The sequence below is a fragment of the Eptesicus fuscus genome, chromosome 13 (assembly GCF_027574615.1).
Source record: "Eptesicus fuscus isolate TK198812 chromosome 13, DD_ASM_mEF_20220401, whole genome shotgun sequence".
Classification (NCBI taxonomy): Eukaryota; Metazoa; Chordata; class Mammalia; order Chiroptera; family Vespertilionidae; genus Eptesicus; species Eptesicus fuscus.
This window is the reverse complement of record NC_072485.1, coordinates 2,746,970-2,762,851: the sequence shown is the minus strand read 5'-3', so window position 1 is coordinate 2,762,851 and position 15,882 is coordinate 2,746,970. Positions and strand designations below refer to the sequence as shown.

At 54.7% G+C, this 15,882-nt stretch overlaps 1 protein-coding gene across 1 annotated transcript in view; it reads right to left on the bottom strand.

The window, feature by feature from the left end:
• The window catches only part of DSCAML1 (DS cell adhesion molecule like 1), a 305,318-nt gene that overhangs the window by 20,816 nt on the left and 268,620 nt on the right, over window positions 1–15,882 (bottom strand). The window contains exons 15-18 of the mRNA XM_008150117.3: window positions 14,389–14,459; window positions 9,187–9,427; window positions 7,204–7,350; window positions 5,026–5,181 (exon numbers count right to left, since the gene is read on the bottom strand). Coding sequence (XP_008148339.2) covers window positions 5,026–5,181; window positions 7,204–7,350; window positions 9,187–9,427; window positions 14,389–14,459 — 615 coding nt within the window. The remainder of the gene's footprint in view (window positions 1–5,025; window positions 5,182–7,203; window positions 7,351–9,186; window positions 9,428–14,388; window positions 14,460–15,882) is intronic.

Sequence of the window (15,882 nt, the reverse complement as noted above, 5' to 3'; positions counted from 1 at the left end):
TCTCTTAGACAGTTTTGCATCATATGCCTTTTATTTTTTTATATCTTTCATGTTGAACTGTTCTATACCTTTATGTTTTAGATGTCTCCTATAAACAGCACGTATTTGGGTTTTGTTTCATTGCTAGCCAGTTTGACAGAGTTTATCCTTTAATTGGAGAATTTAGTCAATTTATCTTTAATACAATTATTTATGTATTTGAGTTTAAATATTCTATCTTACTAAGTATTTTTTATTTGTCCCACTATTTTGCTTTTCTTTCCTTTTGTGCCTTCTTCTGGATTGAGTATCTAAAAATACTCTATTCTCCCACTCTATTAGTTTGGCTATTATATAATTTTTTATATTACTTTTAGTGGTTACTGAACAGATTAAAACATGAATCTTTAACTTACCAAAGTCTAATATCATTAATTGGCACTTTTCTCAGCCAATGGAAGGGACTTAGAACTTCCAGCTGCCCTCTCTCAATGTATATGCCATTGTTGCACATTTCAATTCTGCATATATTTTAGATCCTCCCTAAGATGATAACATTATCACCATCATCATTTTTATATAGTCAATATTAATTGTATTTAGCCATATATTCACCTTCTAATTGCTCTTCTTTCCTTATTGCATCATTAAGCTTCCACCTAGGGTCATTTTCATTCTAGCTAAAGAATGCTCTTTAATATTTTTCTAGGGTAGGTGTGTTGGTGATAAATTCCCTCAGTTTTTGTCTGAAAGTTTCTTTATTTCATTTTAATTTTGAAGATATTTTTTTCATGGTATACAGCCATAGGCTGATAACTATTTTTCTTTCATACTTTAAATATGCCATTGCATTGTTTTCTGGCTTCCATTATTTCTGATAAGTTAGAGGACAATCTAATTGTTATCCCTTTGAAGGTAACTGGTCTTTTTTCCTTCGCCTGCTTTTAAGATTTTTCTGTTTGTATTTTTTGTTTAGCAGCTTTATTGTAATGAGCCTAGGTGTGGATTTCTTTACTTTATTGTCTATAGAGTTTGTAGATCTTGCATTTGTGGCTTGATATCTTTCAACAGTTTTGAAAAATTTTCAGACATTTTATCTTCTGCCCCACTGTCTTTCTCCTCTTCTTTGGGATATCTCCTTGCATCCTCTGTGACCTTTATATTCCAAATGTGTTCCATGGGTCAGCAGCAGCATCACCTGGGAGCATGTTAACAATTCAAAATCTCAGGTTTTACCCTATACCTACTAACACAGAATCTGAATTTTAACATGATCCCTGAGTGACTTGTATGTACAGTCAAGTTTGAAAATCACTGCTCTATGTCTTACTTGCTCTTTTGTTTTCCATTCATTTGTCTTTCTGTGCTCCCATGGCAGAGGTGGAATTGGCCTGTGGAACGATGTGGTGGAACTGGGCAGCATGGATGGAGTGGGCATATTGTCTGCCCACCCGCTCACCATTATTTTTTCCTATTTCTTGCAAACAGATACTCACTTTTTTTTTGTGTGTGTGTGTGTGTCAATCCTCATCTGAGGGTATTTCCTTCTGACCTATCTTCCAGTTCACTAGTTAACTGTGTCTCATTTATTTTAACTTAGCTATTGAGTTTTTTATTTCAGGTACTAGCACTTTTGTTTCTATATTTTACATTTGAGAGTTTCCAATTCTCTTAAAATTTAAATCTTATTAAGAGCAATTATTTGAAAGTCCATATTTGATTAAAAAACACACCTATGTTTGGAATCCTGTGGGTCTGTTTCTTTTGTCTATTTTTTTCCCTACTGGCTTTTGTTTACATATTCTTATTTATTTTTTTATTGTATGCCAGGCACAGTATTTGCATAATTGTTTGTAAAACTAATTTGAGGTCTCAGGTGATGTAATTTTCCTAAAGAGAGAATTCATGTTTGTTTCTGACAGGGACCTGCAATTTGGGGCACTAGCTACATAGGGTTGCTTCACTCTAACTTCCTTGACTGAGATGATTTGAAGCTGAGCTGTCTGCTTTTGGCCACTTTTAATCCTGTCCTGCATGGTCTTAACTCAAAGCGAGGGGTTGGCCAGACAGATCTCCACGCCCTGGCAGGCCCTGGCCTCCAGTTCATGTCTTCCTAGTGCTGCTCAGATGCTCAGCAACTGCCTCCCAGGGGGAAGCTGTTCCAAATGCCAGGCTTCCCTTCTGGGCTTCCATTCTCCCTTGGATCCTGGCCCAGTAACTCTTCACTCTCCTGCCAGCAATTTGATGCCTTCTCGCAGGTGTTTTAAAAACCCTTTTGCCCAGACCTTAGAGTGTGCTCAGCAAGAGGGAGCGTGGGTGTGGGTTCTCTGGTCCAGCACTGCTGGCACGGAAGTCCTCCGGCATGCGTCTCTAGGGTCGGCCTCCTCCTCCTCCTCCTCACTGCTGCCGCCCCAGCACCCCTGTCAGGTGCCCACGGGTTCTCACAGGCCTCCCTGACACTTCTCATTCCTCCCACCTCCGTCCTGTCATTAGTGCCCTACACTGCTCCAAAGTTAAAACCTGGACTAGTCAAGACTCTTCCTCAGTTAAAGATCTGAGGGTTGTGGGCTCAATCCCCAGTGGGGGGCGTGCAGGAGGCAGCCAATCAATGATTCTCTCTCATCATTGATGTTTCTACCTCTCCCTCCCTCTTCCTTCCTCTCTGAAATCAATAAAAAAAATTTTTTAAAAAGGAAATAATACCCACCCCATAGGGCTGCTGGGAAGCCTACGTCTCACCTATGGCCGCACAGCACACGCATGCCGAGGTGTGACCACGTTCTGGGTGAGGCCTCATCTGACAGTGGGTTCCTCCAGCCTCGGCCCCCCTGGGGGCACTACTTTCCAAGGGGCACCTGGGCCTACTGCCCGCAGTCACTCCTTGTCAGCACCGTGGCAACCTTAGCACAGTTGCCACGTGCTCGCACTTGACTTGTGAGAGGATTTTACAGCTCCCTTGTTTCTTACAACTTGGTAACATGTCACTTGTCCCCATTTTATCATGAGGAAGGGAGGTTTGGCACGTTTGAAGGACTTGCCAGTAAGTGACAGGACTGGGCATGCACGTCTGTAGGGTTTGCAGTGCCCCTTGCCCTCCGGGACGCTGCTGCCCGGGGCCTCGCCCTGCCCGGGGCACCTGTGTGTGTGGCTCTGCTGCCCGTGGGCACCTGTGTGTGTGGCGCTGCTGCCCGTGGGCACCTGTGTGTGTGGCTCTGCTGCCCGTGGGCACCTGTGTGTGTGGCTCTGCTGCCCGTGGGCACCTGTGTGTGTGGCTCTGCTGCCTGTGGGCACCCGTGTGTGTGGCTCTGCTGCCTGTGGGCACCTGTGTGTGTGGCTCTGCTGCCTGTGGGCACCTGTGTGTGTGGCTCTGCTGCCTGTGGGCACCCGTGTGTGTGGCTCTGCTGCCCGTGGGCACCTGTGTGTGTGGCTCTGCTGCCCGTGGGCACCTGTGTGTGTGGCTCTGCTGCCCGGGGCACCTGTGTGTGTGGCTCTGCTGCCTGTGGGCACCTGTGTGTGTGGCTCTGCTGCCCGTGGGCACCTGTGTGTGTGGCTCTGCTGCCTGTGGGCACCTCTGTGTGTGGCTCTGAGGCAGCTCCAGACCAGAGGTTGAAAGCAGGAGGGATGGTGCTCCCTGGCCTCGGGGCTCCCTAATGGGCCTCACCTGGGTCGGTCAAACGCTCGCAGGTGCTTGCAGCTCAGGCACCGCATGAGGGTGGAGTGCAGGAAGTCGGGGGCCCAGGGCTCACTCTCAGAGGCTGCCTGTGTGTGCCCTGATCCTGGATGGAGCTGTGAGCACATCCCTGCTCAGGCTCCACACAAGCAGGTGGCCTGGGTGGGGGATTGGTGACAGGAAGAGCAGGGCAGGAGGCTGGAAAGTATTTAGTTGCTCAGAGCTGAAGGTGGGGAGGGGCTGATCTGATGGAAAGGGAGGGGTGTGGGAAGGGGGGTGTGGGAGGGGTGTGGGAAGGGCATTACGCTGAGGCCCTGGCTGCTCCGGGAACTTCACCACCACTCCCAGCCTGAGTCCTTTTCCCAACTCCTCCAGTCCCTTTAGCACCTTCTGGCAAACTGGGTAGACCCTAGACTTTGGAGAAACCGAGGCTGAGTGGGAGGGAACCATCGCGCCAGCGCTGTCTCACATGAGCCAATGCCGCTGAAGACATAGCACCCGGCTCCCAGGGGTAAGAGCCACCTGAGCCGCGGGCTGGGGGAGGTGAGCTTGCAGCTTGGGTCTCGGGCGGACAGACGGACGGACAGAAGGCGGGCCCTTCCCGAGGTCTGTTCTCTGCGGACTGACTCAGCTCCCAGCCTCCCCCACGTCCTCGCTTCTTACTCTGCCTTGAGTCTTGGCTCCTATTTCAGGTTTCCCTCCATTTCCGCCCCCCCGCCCCCCCGCCCCCCGAAAGGGCTCTGAGACCCTAGCCCCACGGAGACACGTCCCGTCCCTCCCCGAGAGGCCCACCTGACCACCAAGTCCCCAGCCCAAGATGTGTGGTGAGGCTCCTGTTCCCCTCAGCCCCGCCCTCTGTGTCCAGAGAATCAGGTGAGCAGTGCAGGGCCGGGCCCTGGGGCGAGGGACGGGAGCGTAGCTGGCTCCGGCCTAGTGCTGGGGAGGGACGGCTGCTCCGCTCTTTCCTGCTCTTTCCTGAGGAGTCGGAGCCTCTCACCACCGCTGTGGGCTGCTTCTCCCAAGCTGGGCCCCGGCCTCCCAGGGACAGAGAGAGGACGGCTCTGCTTGGGCAGTGGGGCAGGCAGTGGGGTGGGCAGCAGGCAGTGGGGCGGGCAGTGGGGTGGGCAGTGGGGTGGGCAGCGGGGCGGGCAGTGGGGTGGGCAGTGGGGTGGGCAGTGGGGCGGGCAGCGGGGTGGGCAGTGGGGTGGGCAGCGGGGCGGGCAGTGGGGTGGGCAGTGGAGTGGGCAGTGGGGTGGGCAGTGGGGTGGGCAGCGGGGTGGGCAGTTGGACGGGCAGTGGGGTGGGCAGTGGGGTGGGCAGTGGGACGGGCAGCAGGGTGGGCAACGGGGTGGCTCAGGGTGCTCTCAGACACCCACCGTCCTCCTTGGTCTGGATGTGCAGCACGCCGCTGCGCACGCCGTCGCCCGCCTGCGTGAAGGCCAGCACCTGCACGCTGTAGTTGGTGAACTTCTCCAGGCCCCGCAGCTCCACGCGCTCCCGCGTGGTCGTGATGTTCTGCATCTCGCCCCACTCTGCCGAGAGGAGGGAGAGAGCGGCCTCTGCATGCGGCACAGCCGCCCCCAGGGCCCGCTGCCACCCTCCGCCGGCCCGGGTGTGTCGGGCCTGCCTCACGGGGCTCCGGCTTCCACTGCAGGGTGGCATCTGGGGGACCCTCTACCTCAAGGCACAGGGGGCCAGATCTGGGGCACTTTCCAGGCCTCGTCTCTCCCCAAGCGGCCTCGCAGGGGGAAGGGCGGGTGCTGGCTGGTCTCAGCCCCAGCCGACCTTGCACTGAATCCACCTCAGTGCTCTCCCTTCACAGCGCTCCCATCTCCCCATCTCGCAAGGGACATTGGCCGGCTGTCCAATCCTCTCTGGGCGAAGGGCCGGGGCGGCTCGGGGCTGGAGGGGAGCCTAGGCCAGGCGGGCAGTCAGCAGCCATTCCTCCCTGCTGCCCCGTGCCTGCGGCTCTCAGATGTCGCCAGGCAGTGTGGCCACCTGGGGTGACAGGTGACAGGCTGCGGCTGCATGGACTGCTCCTGGGCCAGCCCCCTGACTCTCAATAGCCGGGCCTTCCTCCCACCGGGAGGGCCATCCCCGGCTCTGCGGGGCCCGGGGCCTCCGAAGAGAGCTCAGGGCCAGGGTCCCCGGGGAGGGCCAGGGGCTTAGAAGGAGGGACAGAGCCAGGCTCTGGAGCTGACAGCCCCACTGGGTCCCCTGGGCTTGTAGAAAGACCTGCCCAGACACTGGCTGAGGACAGGCTGTGTTGAAGCCCAGCGCCTGCAGACCATCCCCAGCCGCTGCAGGGTCCAGAGGGCGAGGACGCCCAGCCCGAAAGGATCGGGTCCGTTCAGGGGAACCTGGGAGGCCTTGGCAGCCGAACCCCCCTTTCTCAGGAGGCCAGAAACCAGGGCAGGCCTTCCCGGACGGAGTCCAGGAAGCGGGCAGTGCAGCCCTCGCCCAGGTGGCCCTCGGGATTAGGGTCCGTGCCCCCTCCCCTGAGGGCTGAGCTGGGGAAGCCTGCAGGCTCCGACTAGAGAAGCAGGTTCTGGAAAGCAGGGGCTGCCCGTTTCCTGACTCGGCACCACCGTGAGGCCGTCTCACAGCGTAAGAAGCGGGGACACCTTGGGGGCAAACCCTGAGTTTGGAGGAGACAGTGGAGGGAGTGGGGCCAGCTGTCGGGCAGAGCAGAATCCGGTGGGGGAGGGGAGGGAGCTGCCCGAGAGGTGGCCGTGAGGGCGTCCCAGGTCCTCCAGGAAGGAACGAGGCACCGGGGCCGGTGGCAGAAGGGTCAGCATTTGGGGAGCAAACTCATTGCAGCCCTTTGTGACCCCCGCAGAGCATCCCCAGAGTTAGGGACGCTGGTCTTCTGGGGCACGATGCAGACTTCCTGCTCGCCACCAGTCTGCCCACCCGTGTGTTTGTGGGGCACACCAGCCCGTGTGGACCAGTGCGCCCCAGGGGAAGGGAGGCGCCCCAAGGCTGGGCCACTGCCTTGGTTTTCCTGCCCCGGCTCCGCATGGGCCTTGTCTAACCTTGTCCAGGTGCCGCCCAGCTCCTGGGCACATGCATGCTCACTGCAGACCCGCCTCTTCCTCTTGCCCCTTCAGCCCCGGATGGGGAGGGCTTCCAGCTGGTGCTACTCTTGGGTACCCCTTCCCTGCACCCCCTCTTCCCCAACCCCCCGGAAGCAGTGTCTTCATTAAACTCTCTTCAATTGCCCCCTCTAAGTGAGCCAACTGTCCCCCTGCTGGCACCATAGAGCCTCATACCAACACATGACATTAGAGAAGCAAATATGCCCCCCTCACCCCCCAGGTCATTCCCGAACATACTCCGTCTAGGAGCCGCTGGTGTCTCCTCCCCACAACCTATCCCCCCCAAAGGTGACCCTGGTGCCTGGCTGTGGCCCCGGATCATCGTGGGGAAGAGGGGGCTGCACTCCCCTTTGGCATGGGGGCGGGGGGAAGATGCTCAGCTCTCACTGGGCATGAGCGCAGAGCCCACCCCCGCCCTCTCACCCGGAGACCCGGCCAGCGCTCCCGCAGACTCACCCCCATCAATGTACAGTGACCAGAAGATGACCCGATAGCCTTTGAGGACGCCATTGAGAGTGCTTCGTGGGGGCTCCGACCAGGAGATGACAGCCACGTCGGAAGTGATGGACAAGGCCCGGACATTCTCGGGGGGCTGGCTGGGCACTGCATGGGCAAGGGGAGTACCGGAGGGCTGGTCAGGGAGGCAGAGCACAGGCCCCGGGCCGGCTGCCCAGCCCGAGGAGCGTCAGGTGAGGGAGGGAGGGACCTCTTGACTGACTGACGGAGCCAGTTTGGGCCGGGAAGTGAGCCACGCCTCCTCCCTGGTGACTGGGTAAACAGAGATCTTTATGCGCCTGGATCCTTGCTGTTTGGGGGCCCTGTCCCTGGTTCTGGGTAAATGCCAGGGAAAGAAGGCGCGGAACTCTGGCATGAGCCCCCTGGACTTCAGCAGTGGGCACCGCAGCCCGGGGAGTCCACCTCTGCTAGACGTGCAGCCGGAGGCTCCGCGCCGGCGCAGGAGGGATCTGCAATCGATGCCTTGCCTCGTGGCTGCCAGCTGGTCAGTGTCACCTGGCCAGGGCGCCTGAGCCAAGGCCTGGCCTAGAGACCCTGTGTCCTCCTGCTAAGCTGAAGGGAAGGGATGGAAGGAAGGAGGATTTCAACCAGTCCTGGTGAGAGGGAAAAGAGTTTCTGCAGACGCCGTTGCGACCCCCGGACCATTGCGCCTCTGTCCCTGACCCTGCACCCGAACACCCCCACGTGCCTTGGATGACTGAGGGAAAAACACTCTCGGAGGCCAACGTGGGTGGTCCGCCCGCCTTCGACCCTCTCCCTGGGAGAGCTACTGGTGAGCCGAACCTGAGACCCACTCCCCATTGGCCCTGTGCAGCTCACCCTTCTTGGATGACGGGGAGAACGTGGGGGCACTCCCTGCTGGCCTCCGGGAGGCCGGAGGGCAAAGGGAGGGCCCGTCCGCTTCGCTTTCCGTGGAGGAAGGAGGCGCGGGCTGATGGAAGGTAATTAGATCCCGTTGCCCCACAAGAGGCAACTCTAATTTTTATGAGCATTTAAATGCTAATACATCATCCTAACGACCCTCTTTGAGAATGATTATTGTTTCATATTACTTAGGTGTAAAAATATAAGCACCATGTAATTAGGGACCCAGTGTAATAAACTAATACAGATCGCCCGTTGGAACACAATGAAGGTAATATAATTACGGGAAAGACACCATTGCTGGAGCAGGGGCCCTTGAATACCCCAGGAGGAGCACTAACAGTGCCAGGAACGATCGGGATCTGACAGGCTAACGAGGGCCTTAATTAAGTATGAAAAACTGCTGAGCAAACGCTCCGGAAACTTTCTTCCCTCTCCTCCTTGGTTTGGAAAACGACTCCACAGCCATGCTGATCTCCTCCTGTTGGAAACCCAGGCGCCCCACTCCCCAAAGCAGGGGAGGCGGTGCCCCATGAGGCCGAGGTGCGCCTGGCCTGGCTGATTCCTGCATGGACCTGGGTGGACGGGCGCTTAGTGTCTGGTCAGGCAGGCGGGTGGGGGCTCCGGACACGCATCCTGCCTCCACACCAGTTGGTCCTGCATCCGGCTTTGCTCCAGAACAAGAGGGTAACCAGAGGGTGTGGAGGAAAGAGTGCAGGGAGAGAGATGGGTGAGGGCCAGGCGAGGGAGGAAGAGAACGTGGAGGAGAAGCGCGGAGGGGAGTGTGCAGAAAGGGGCTCAGACAGGCCACAGGACTAGCGGGCCGAGCATCAGCAAGGGATGCAGAGAGCGCCGATGGACTGAGAAGCCTGGGGTGCTCACAGACCAAGCAGCTCTCAAGGAGCCAATGGGCCTGAGGAGATGGAGGGATCCCGGGAGCCTGTGCGGACCACAAGGCCACGATGGGGCCAGGAGTGGGGGAGGGGCCCGCGCCCTGTCTGGCAGCCCCGGCTCTGCCTGTGGCTGGGACCTGCTCCCTCTGTTCGCCGGCGCCCTCACCGTCCTCCAGGGTGGTGGCATTGATCTCGCTGGACGAGGGCCCCGTGCCGGCCCTGTTGAAGGCCTGGACCACCACCCCGTACTGCGCAAACTTCTTGAGGTTGTCCAGGGTGTAGACCTCGCTGTCCCCGGTGGCCTTCATCTCCACGATGCTGTACTGCCCGTTGCTGCCAGGGCTGTTCTCCCTGTAGCCGATCTGGTAGCCCCGGATCACGCCGTTCTGCAGCTCCTTCTTGGGCGCCTGCGAGTACAGGGTGGGGGAGGGGAGACAGACACAGTGACACTCTGAGATGACACTCTTAAAGCCAAGCCAGACCCTGTCACTCCTCCGCTCCCACCCTTCCAAGGACCCGTGTCACTCAGGGTGAGAGCGAAGTCCTTGCAAGGGCTACACAACCCCGTGGATCTGACCCCATGACCTCTTGGACCCACCTCCTCTCCCCTGTGCCTGCCCGGCGCCAGCACTGACAGCACCTGACCCTCTATAGAGTGTGCTGATGGGCTTGGCTCTGTGTCCATATCAGCACGCAAGCGCCAGGAGGATGGGATGTTGTCTGTTTTGTCTCCTGCTGTTCTCTCAGCGTCTAGAATGGTGCCTGGCCTGCAGTAGGCCCTCCACACACATTTGTTGAATGAATGAATGGTGAATGAATGAGTGAATGAATGAATGAATGAATGAATAAGGACATCGTTTGGCATGGGCTCAGGGCCTTGGGAGAAAGGGAACAGCAGACAGAAAGGAAACCAGATGGAGAAGGAGGTGAGCAGAGTCTGAATAAAAAGGAGTCTGAAGATTCCACTCCACACCCACCAGCTGGCTATTCTAAAAAACTGGCAGATACAATTGTTGGTGAGGACGTAGAGAAGTTGGAGCCCTTGTGCACTGCGATGGGAATGTGAAATGGTGCCGCCACTGTGGGAATCAGCTTGGTGTTTCCTCAAACAGGTAAACGTAGAATTGCCATCGATCCGGCAATTCCACGTCGGGGTGTGTACCCAGGGGGATGGAAAGCAGGCACTCGGACAGAAGTCTGTGCGCCCATGCTCAGAGCAACAATTCTCAACAGCCAAAGCTGGGAGCAGCCTCCGTGTCCATCGAAGGTGAACGGGTAAATATGTGGGGTGCCCACACACCGGAATATTAGCCTTAAGGGAAGGGCCTGCTGATACACGCTGCAACAGGGATGGATCTTGAAAATATTACGCTAAGTGAGCTGAGCCAAACACAAAAGGACAGATCTTGTGTGAAAGTACTTCTACGAGGCCCTGAGACTAGACAATTCACAGACAGAGAGTAGAATGGAGGCTGTGAGGAGCGGGGGTGGGAGGACAGGGAGTTACGGTGATGGGCATGGAGAGGGGGAAATTCTGCACATGAACAGTGGTGATGGCTGCACAGCACTGTGAACATACTTAGTGCTGCTGAGCTACACACACCAACATGGTTAACATGGGAAGCTGTATGCACATAAAACGGTGTACATAGTATACAAGGGAAAGAAGTCCTGACTTTCACGTGAGTCCAGCCCCTCTTGGAGCAGCATTTTCCCTCGACCTCCTGGCCAAGGGCCAGCTCCATTGGAGGGACAGAGATGAGCCAGGCCTCGCGGGGGGAGGGGTGTCTTAGAGCTCTGGTGGTGGGCAGGAGTGCAGGCCTGACCCCAGGCGGCCAGTCGAATGGAGAAAACCCCACTGGCATCAGTCTGGGGAGTGGAAAACATACTCTCACCCCAAGTTTGAGCCCTGACACACACACGGTCCCCATATATATCCTCATCTCCAGAACCATGAACACACATCCAGACCCTGCGAAACAAGCACCCACACCTGTCGCCGGCCAGATGCATTGAGACCCACAGAGAAACTGGTGGAAGGAGAGGACTGCCCTCTGCCAGCTGTGGGCGTGTTACAGAGCTCACCAGGCGGCCGGGCACACACAGGAGTGCTGGAGATACAGGAAAAAGCCATTTGTCTCCAGATGTTTCGCATGCACGAGCACAATGACTCAGGGGAGCCTGTTTCTCTCCAAATCCTGAGCCCCAATATGGAGGAAGCTCTCCCTTTATCCCCTTTGGTTTCTTTGTCCCCAAATAAGGATCAGATTTCCGGACCTTTGGCGGGCTCTGCAAAAAGCCCCGTGTGTTGGGATGGGGGCCGTGAGACCACACCTAAAGGCCTGGCCTGGCGCCGGCGCTGACAACCCCTCGGGGTTGTGTGTTGTTCACGGTTTAGGCCTCTATAAAATGTGAGTATTTAGGTAAACAGGTCTTGCAAGACCAGATTGTGGAGAAAGGGGCAGTGACTTAATTATAGGCATCAGGAATGCACATTAGGTTACAGCACAGATTCAGATTGCTAGCCCCCCCAAATGGCTTATTTTCCCCAACAGCAGCACCCTCCCTGGTGCGTACAGAAACAGCTTGAATCAGGGGTTTGCAGACAACGAGGTAAATTTAGAAGCCCCGCGTTCTATTGTGCGAAAAGCAGCGTGCTCAAAAACAACTTAGTAAAACCAGTTAGTGAAACAGCTTCATGTGTTTTTTTTTTCTTAAATTCAGCGAATGTTTTAAATGAACTGCATTTTAAAGCTCACTGTTAGCTCAGCAAAATGAGGTTTTAAACTTAACGTAATTGTTTTGAACTCACGAAATAGGTGTGTTCACGATACACACCTGTACACAGCGCCATGCAGCCTTCATCACACCAACATAGACTGGTAGAGGCCCTGGACAGGCAGCCACGCATACCCTGCTACATGCCCCCCTCCTCCCTCCTCTTTCCTTCTCTCTTTCTCCTCCCACTTACCCATCCCCCAAACAGGCACCCTCAGGATTTAAATCAATCTTAACAATATTTCTCTGAAGCATTAAGAAGTCAATAGGGCTGATTGCAAATTTATGTCATAAAGCTGTGGCAATTCATCTCATGGAAAGAGTCTTAAAATGAAGTGACTTATCTTTCAAGTGAATCTTTATTTTTCAGTAATCTGTTTCTTGGTGTTAAAAAAAAAATCCCCTGAAAAGTCAGCCCAAAATTTATTGATGGGCTGGCTCGTTCTGAAGTTCGAACTTTCTAATCAATTTTATTTTCCATTATGGGACTTTGGAGAAGTAAATCTGATTCTAAATTTTTATCGACCTCTAGGTCAGAGCTCTGTAGCCGAATGTTCAGTGTTCGTGTTTTACATACTTGCTCATTCCTGCCCCACCTCCCGGCTTCCTCAGGGTGCTCCCAGAAAGTGGGGCCAGAGCCAGGAGGCAGATGAGACTTGGGGATTACACTCCGGCCCCCCAGTTTCTGAGGAAAGGTCTGGAGCCCGATCTGCATCTGGAGGGGAACCATGGCTCCAGTCATCCACATGGTGGACTGGTCTCCAGGAAACCCCATGTTTGTCTTGGTCATTTCTGTAGGGAGGGAAGGGACCAGGCTCTGCTGCAGTGTGTGTGTGTGTGTGTGTGTGTGTGTGTGTGTGTGTGTGTGTGTGTGAGTGTGTGCGCGCGCATGTGTGGAAAACATCACTAGGCTCTTCTCAATCTCTCCCATTCTTAAGTCTACCATTTTTTAGAAAGATATTGTTATTGATTTCAGAGAGGAAGGGAGAGGGAGAGAGATAGAAATATCAATGATGAGAGAGAGTCATTGATCGGCTGCCTCCTGCACGCCCCCTACTGGGGATTGAGCCCCCAACCCGGGCATGTGCCCTGATGGGAATCGAACAGCAACCTTTTGGTTCATAGGCCAATGCCCAACCACTGAACCACACCAGCCTGGCAAGTCTACAGTTTTAAAAGGCCCAGGAGTAAGACTAAAGCATCCGGGCTTTCACCATTAGGAGTTAGAGTCAAAGAATCACCTTGAACATTTGACCCGGGTGTAGATGAGGCAATGCCCCAAGCCCCCTGTTGAGATGGGGGCGCTCCAGGAAGCAGAGCATGGGTGGGCGTGAGGAAGCACTCTGCTCCCCACTCCACGCACGGCGTTCGGTGGGGAGACTGGGCCGGGCCTCCAGACTGTGGGCAGGTCCCGCACCCGTCTCTGTGCCCCTCTGACGGACGGAGACAGAGTACCTCTGTCCTCTCTACTCCACAGAAACAGCCGCCGAAGTCCGTGTGAGGAGGCACTTGGGCGCTGGAACACGCGGTGCAGGGGAAGCCATCGCACTGCCAGCCCTTTGGCGCCGCGGCAGGGACATGGCCCAGGCTGAGCTGCCCAGGAAAGCATTTCTTGGTCCCGTAAACGGTTATTCTGATCTGTTCTCTGCCCCACTGTTGAGTCTCCTCTACGGTTTTCCTTAAGTGACAGATTCTTCAGACACTCACTAGATTTTATAACGCTCTGTCCCTTAGAAATGGCTGCAGCACATGCGGACCTGTTTTCTCTACAGCTCTCCTGCCCCCAGGGGTAAGGTGGGCAGTATTTTCATCCTGTTTCCAGCGGAGGAAACTGAGGCCTGGCAGGACCAAGCCCCTTGTCCCAGGCCTCACTGTGAGGAGACAGGGGGTGGCATCAACCTACCGCCCAGCTCCGATCACAGGCCCGAGAGAGGGGGAGGCTCTGTCCTGCCATCGCCCATCATCCACAGCCCTTCCCCTGAGCTTTCACAAAATGAAACCCAACTCCTGACTTTTTACAACTGTGGGGTGTGGAGGACAGTCCAGTGTGGTGGAAAGCCATCTCCCCTACGTGGCGCTGCCAAGTTCTTCATGCCATCCCATGCACAGGCCTCCATCGGAGAGAAGGGTGGAGAAGGAAGTGGGGATTGGTGGGGGACTCGCTCCGGTATCCTCTCTCTTCCTTCCAGTCTCCCTGGCCTTACCAGTAAACAGGCATGGGTAAGCCCTAGCTGGTGTGGCTCAGTGGATAGAGTGTCGGCCTGTGGACTGAAGGGTCCCAGTTGGATTCTGGTATCTCGGTTGTGGGTTCCCTGGTCTGGTCAGGGTGCATGCAGAAGGCAACCGATCGATGTGTCTCTCACACATCGATGTTTCTCTCTGTCTCTCCCTCTCCTTTCCACTCTCTTTTAAAAAAAATCAATGGAAAAATATCCTTGGGTGAGGATTAACAAAACAAACAAACAAACGAACAAACAGCCGGCATGGGCATGGTCAGAGACCACAACCAGCCAGCCTGCTGGGCTTCCCTCCGGGACTGCGGGGAGGAGGCCAGGAGGCATTCCAGGGCGATACCTCCAACCCCACTTACCTTCCAGGTCACCTGGATGCTCTGTGAGGTCACTGGCTGCAAGGTGACGTCCACGGGGGGCCCATCAGGGGCTGGTGGGGAGGAAGAAGAGCGATATTACAAGTCTCCGAGGAAGAGTCCTGTGTTCCCATTGCTGTCCCCTGAGCTGGGGACTGCTGGGCAGGAAGGACACGCTCACTGACAAGAGCAGAGGACCTGCCTGTGAGTCTCCCTGAAGCGATCCTGGGGTTTATGTTTCCTCCTTATTCTCCGTAACTTTTCCCGTGTTTGATAGTACGAAGTGTGGGCAAGGGTGTGTCGTGGCAAGAACTCTTACACTCGTATGCACGTCTGATGACTCTAATTCTACAACTGCTCGTGTTCCCTAGGGAAATGCACGAACCGTGTGCAAGTACCCAAGTGCTCGCCCTCCAGCTGTAAGCAGCAGATGTCCAGCTGCAGGGCAATGGGCAGACGGACTGCGCTACAGCCCTCGGATGGGATGCCACACAGGGCTGAAAAGGCACGCATGCTATGGCTGTACTAAAAACAGGAAGCTCGTGCACATTTTTGATAAAACAAGGAAGGAAAAAGAATATATAAACTACGACTTCATGAACACATGCTATTGGAAAACAGGCAGAACTAAACTATATAGTGTGTGTGTACAGACATTGTGGTGACAACACAGGAAAGAAAAGCAAGGAAGCTAAGACACTGGTGACTCAGCAGGAGGGAGGAGTTATGGCTGGGAAGGGGCATGGGGAGAACCTCTGGCGTGCTGGTAACGATAACGCGTGTTGGCTATCTTAGTTCTTACCTTACTATTATTGGTAAAACTGCACATATCTATATCATCTATATCTATATCTATATCTATATCTATATCTATATCTATATCTATATCTATATCTATATCTATATCTATATCTATATCTATATCTCTCTCTCTATCTCTATCTCTTTCATCTCTCTCTATATCATCTCTATCTCTATCTTACCTATCTCTATCTCTATCTCTATCTCTATCATCTCTATCTCTATCATCTCTATCTCTATCTCTATCTCTATCTCTATCTCTATCTCTATCTCTATCTCTATCTCTATCTCTATCTCTATCTCTCTCTATCTCTATCTCTATCTCTATCTCTATCATCTCTATCTCCATCTAGAGAGAATATATAGTAACAGAGATCTTGTTTAAAATTTCAGGAAAACCTCATGACAAAGGTCACGGAAAATAATTCAGGGCACTGGTACCCCACCCTTTGCAGATCTGGCACATCTGTCCTTCCCGTACAGGCTGGGGCTGGGGCACAGGGCAGAACCATGGACAACTCCCAGAAGCCCAGCACGGAGCACCCCACCTGGAACAGGCCAAGCAGATGAACGGGGGCGGACGTGAACAAATACCTTGGGATCTCCCTCCCCTCTTCCCTCTTCTAACTGCCAGCCCGCCGCCCGTGGACAGGGTGGTGGGCCCCGGGAGGCCCTGACCCCAGGGCCAGGCACCGG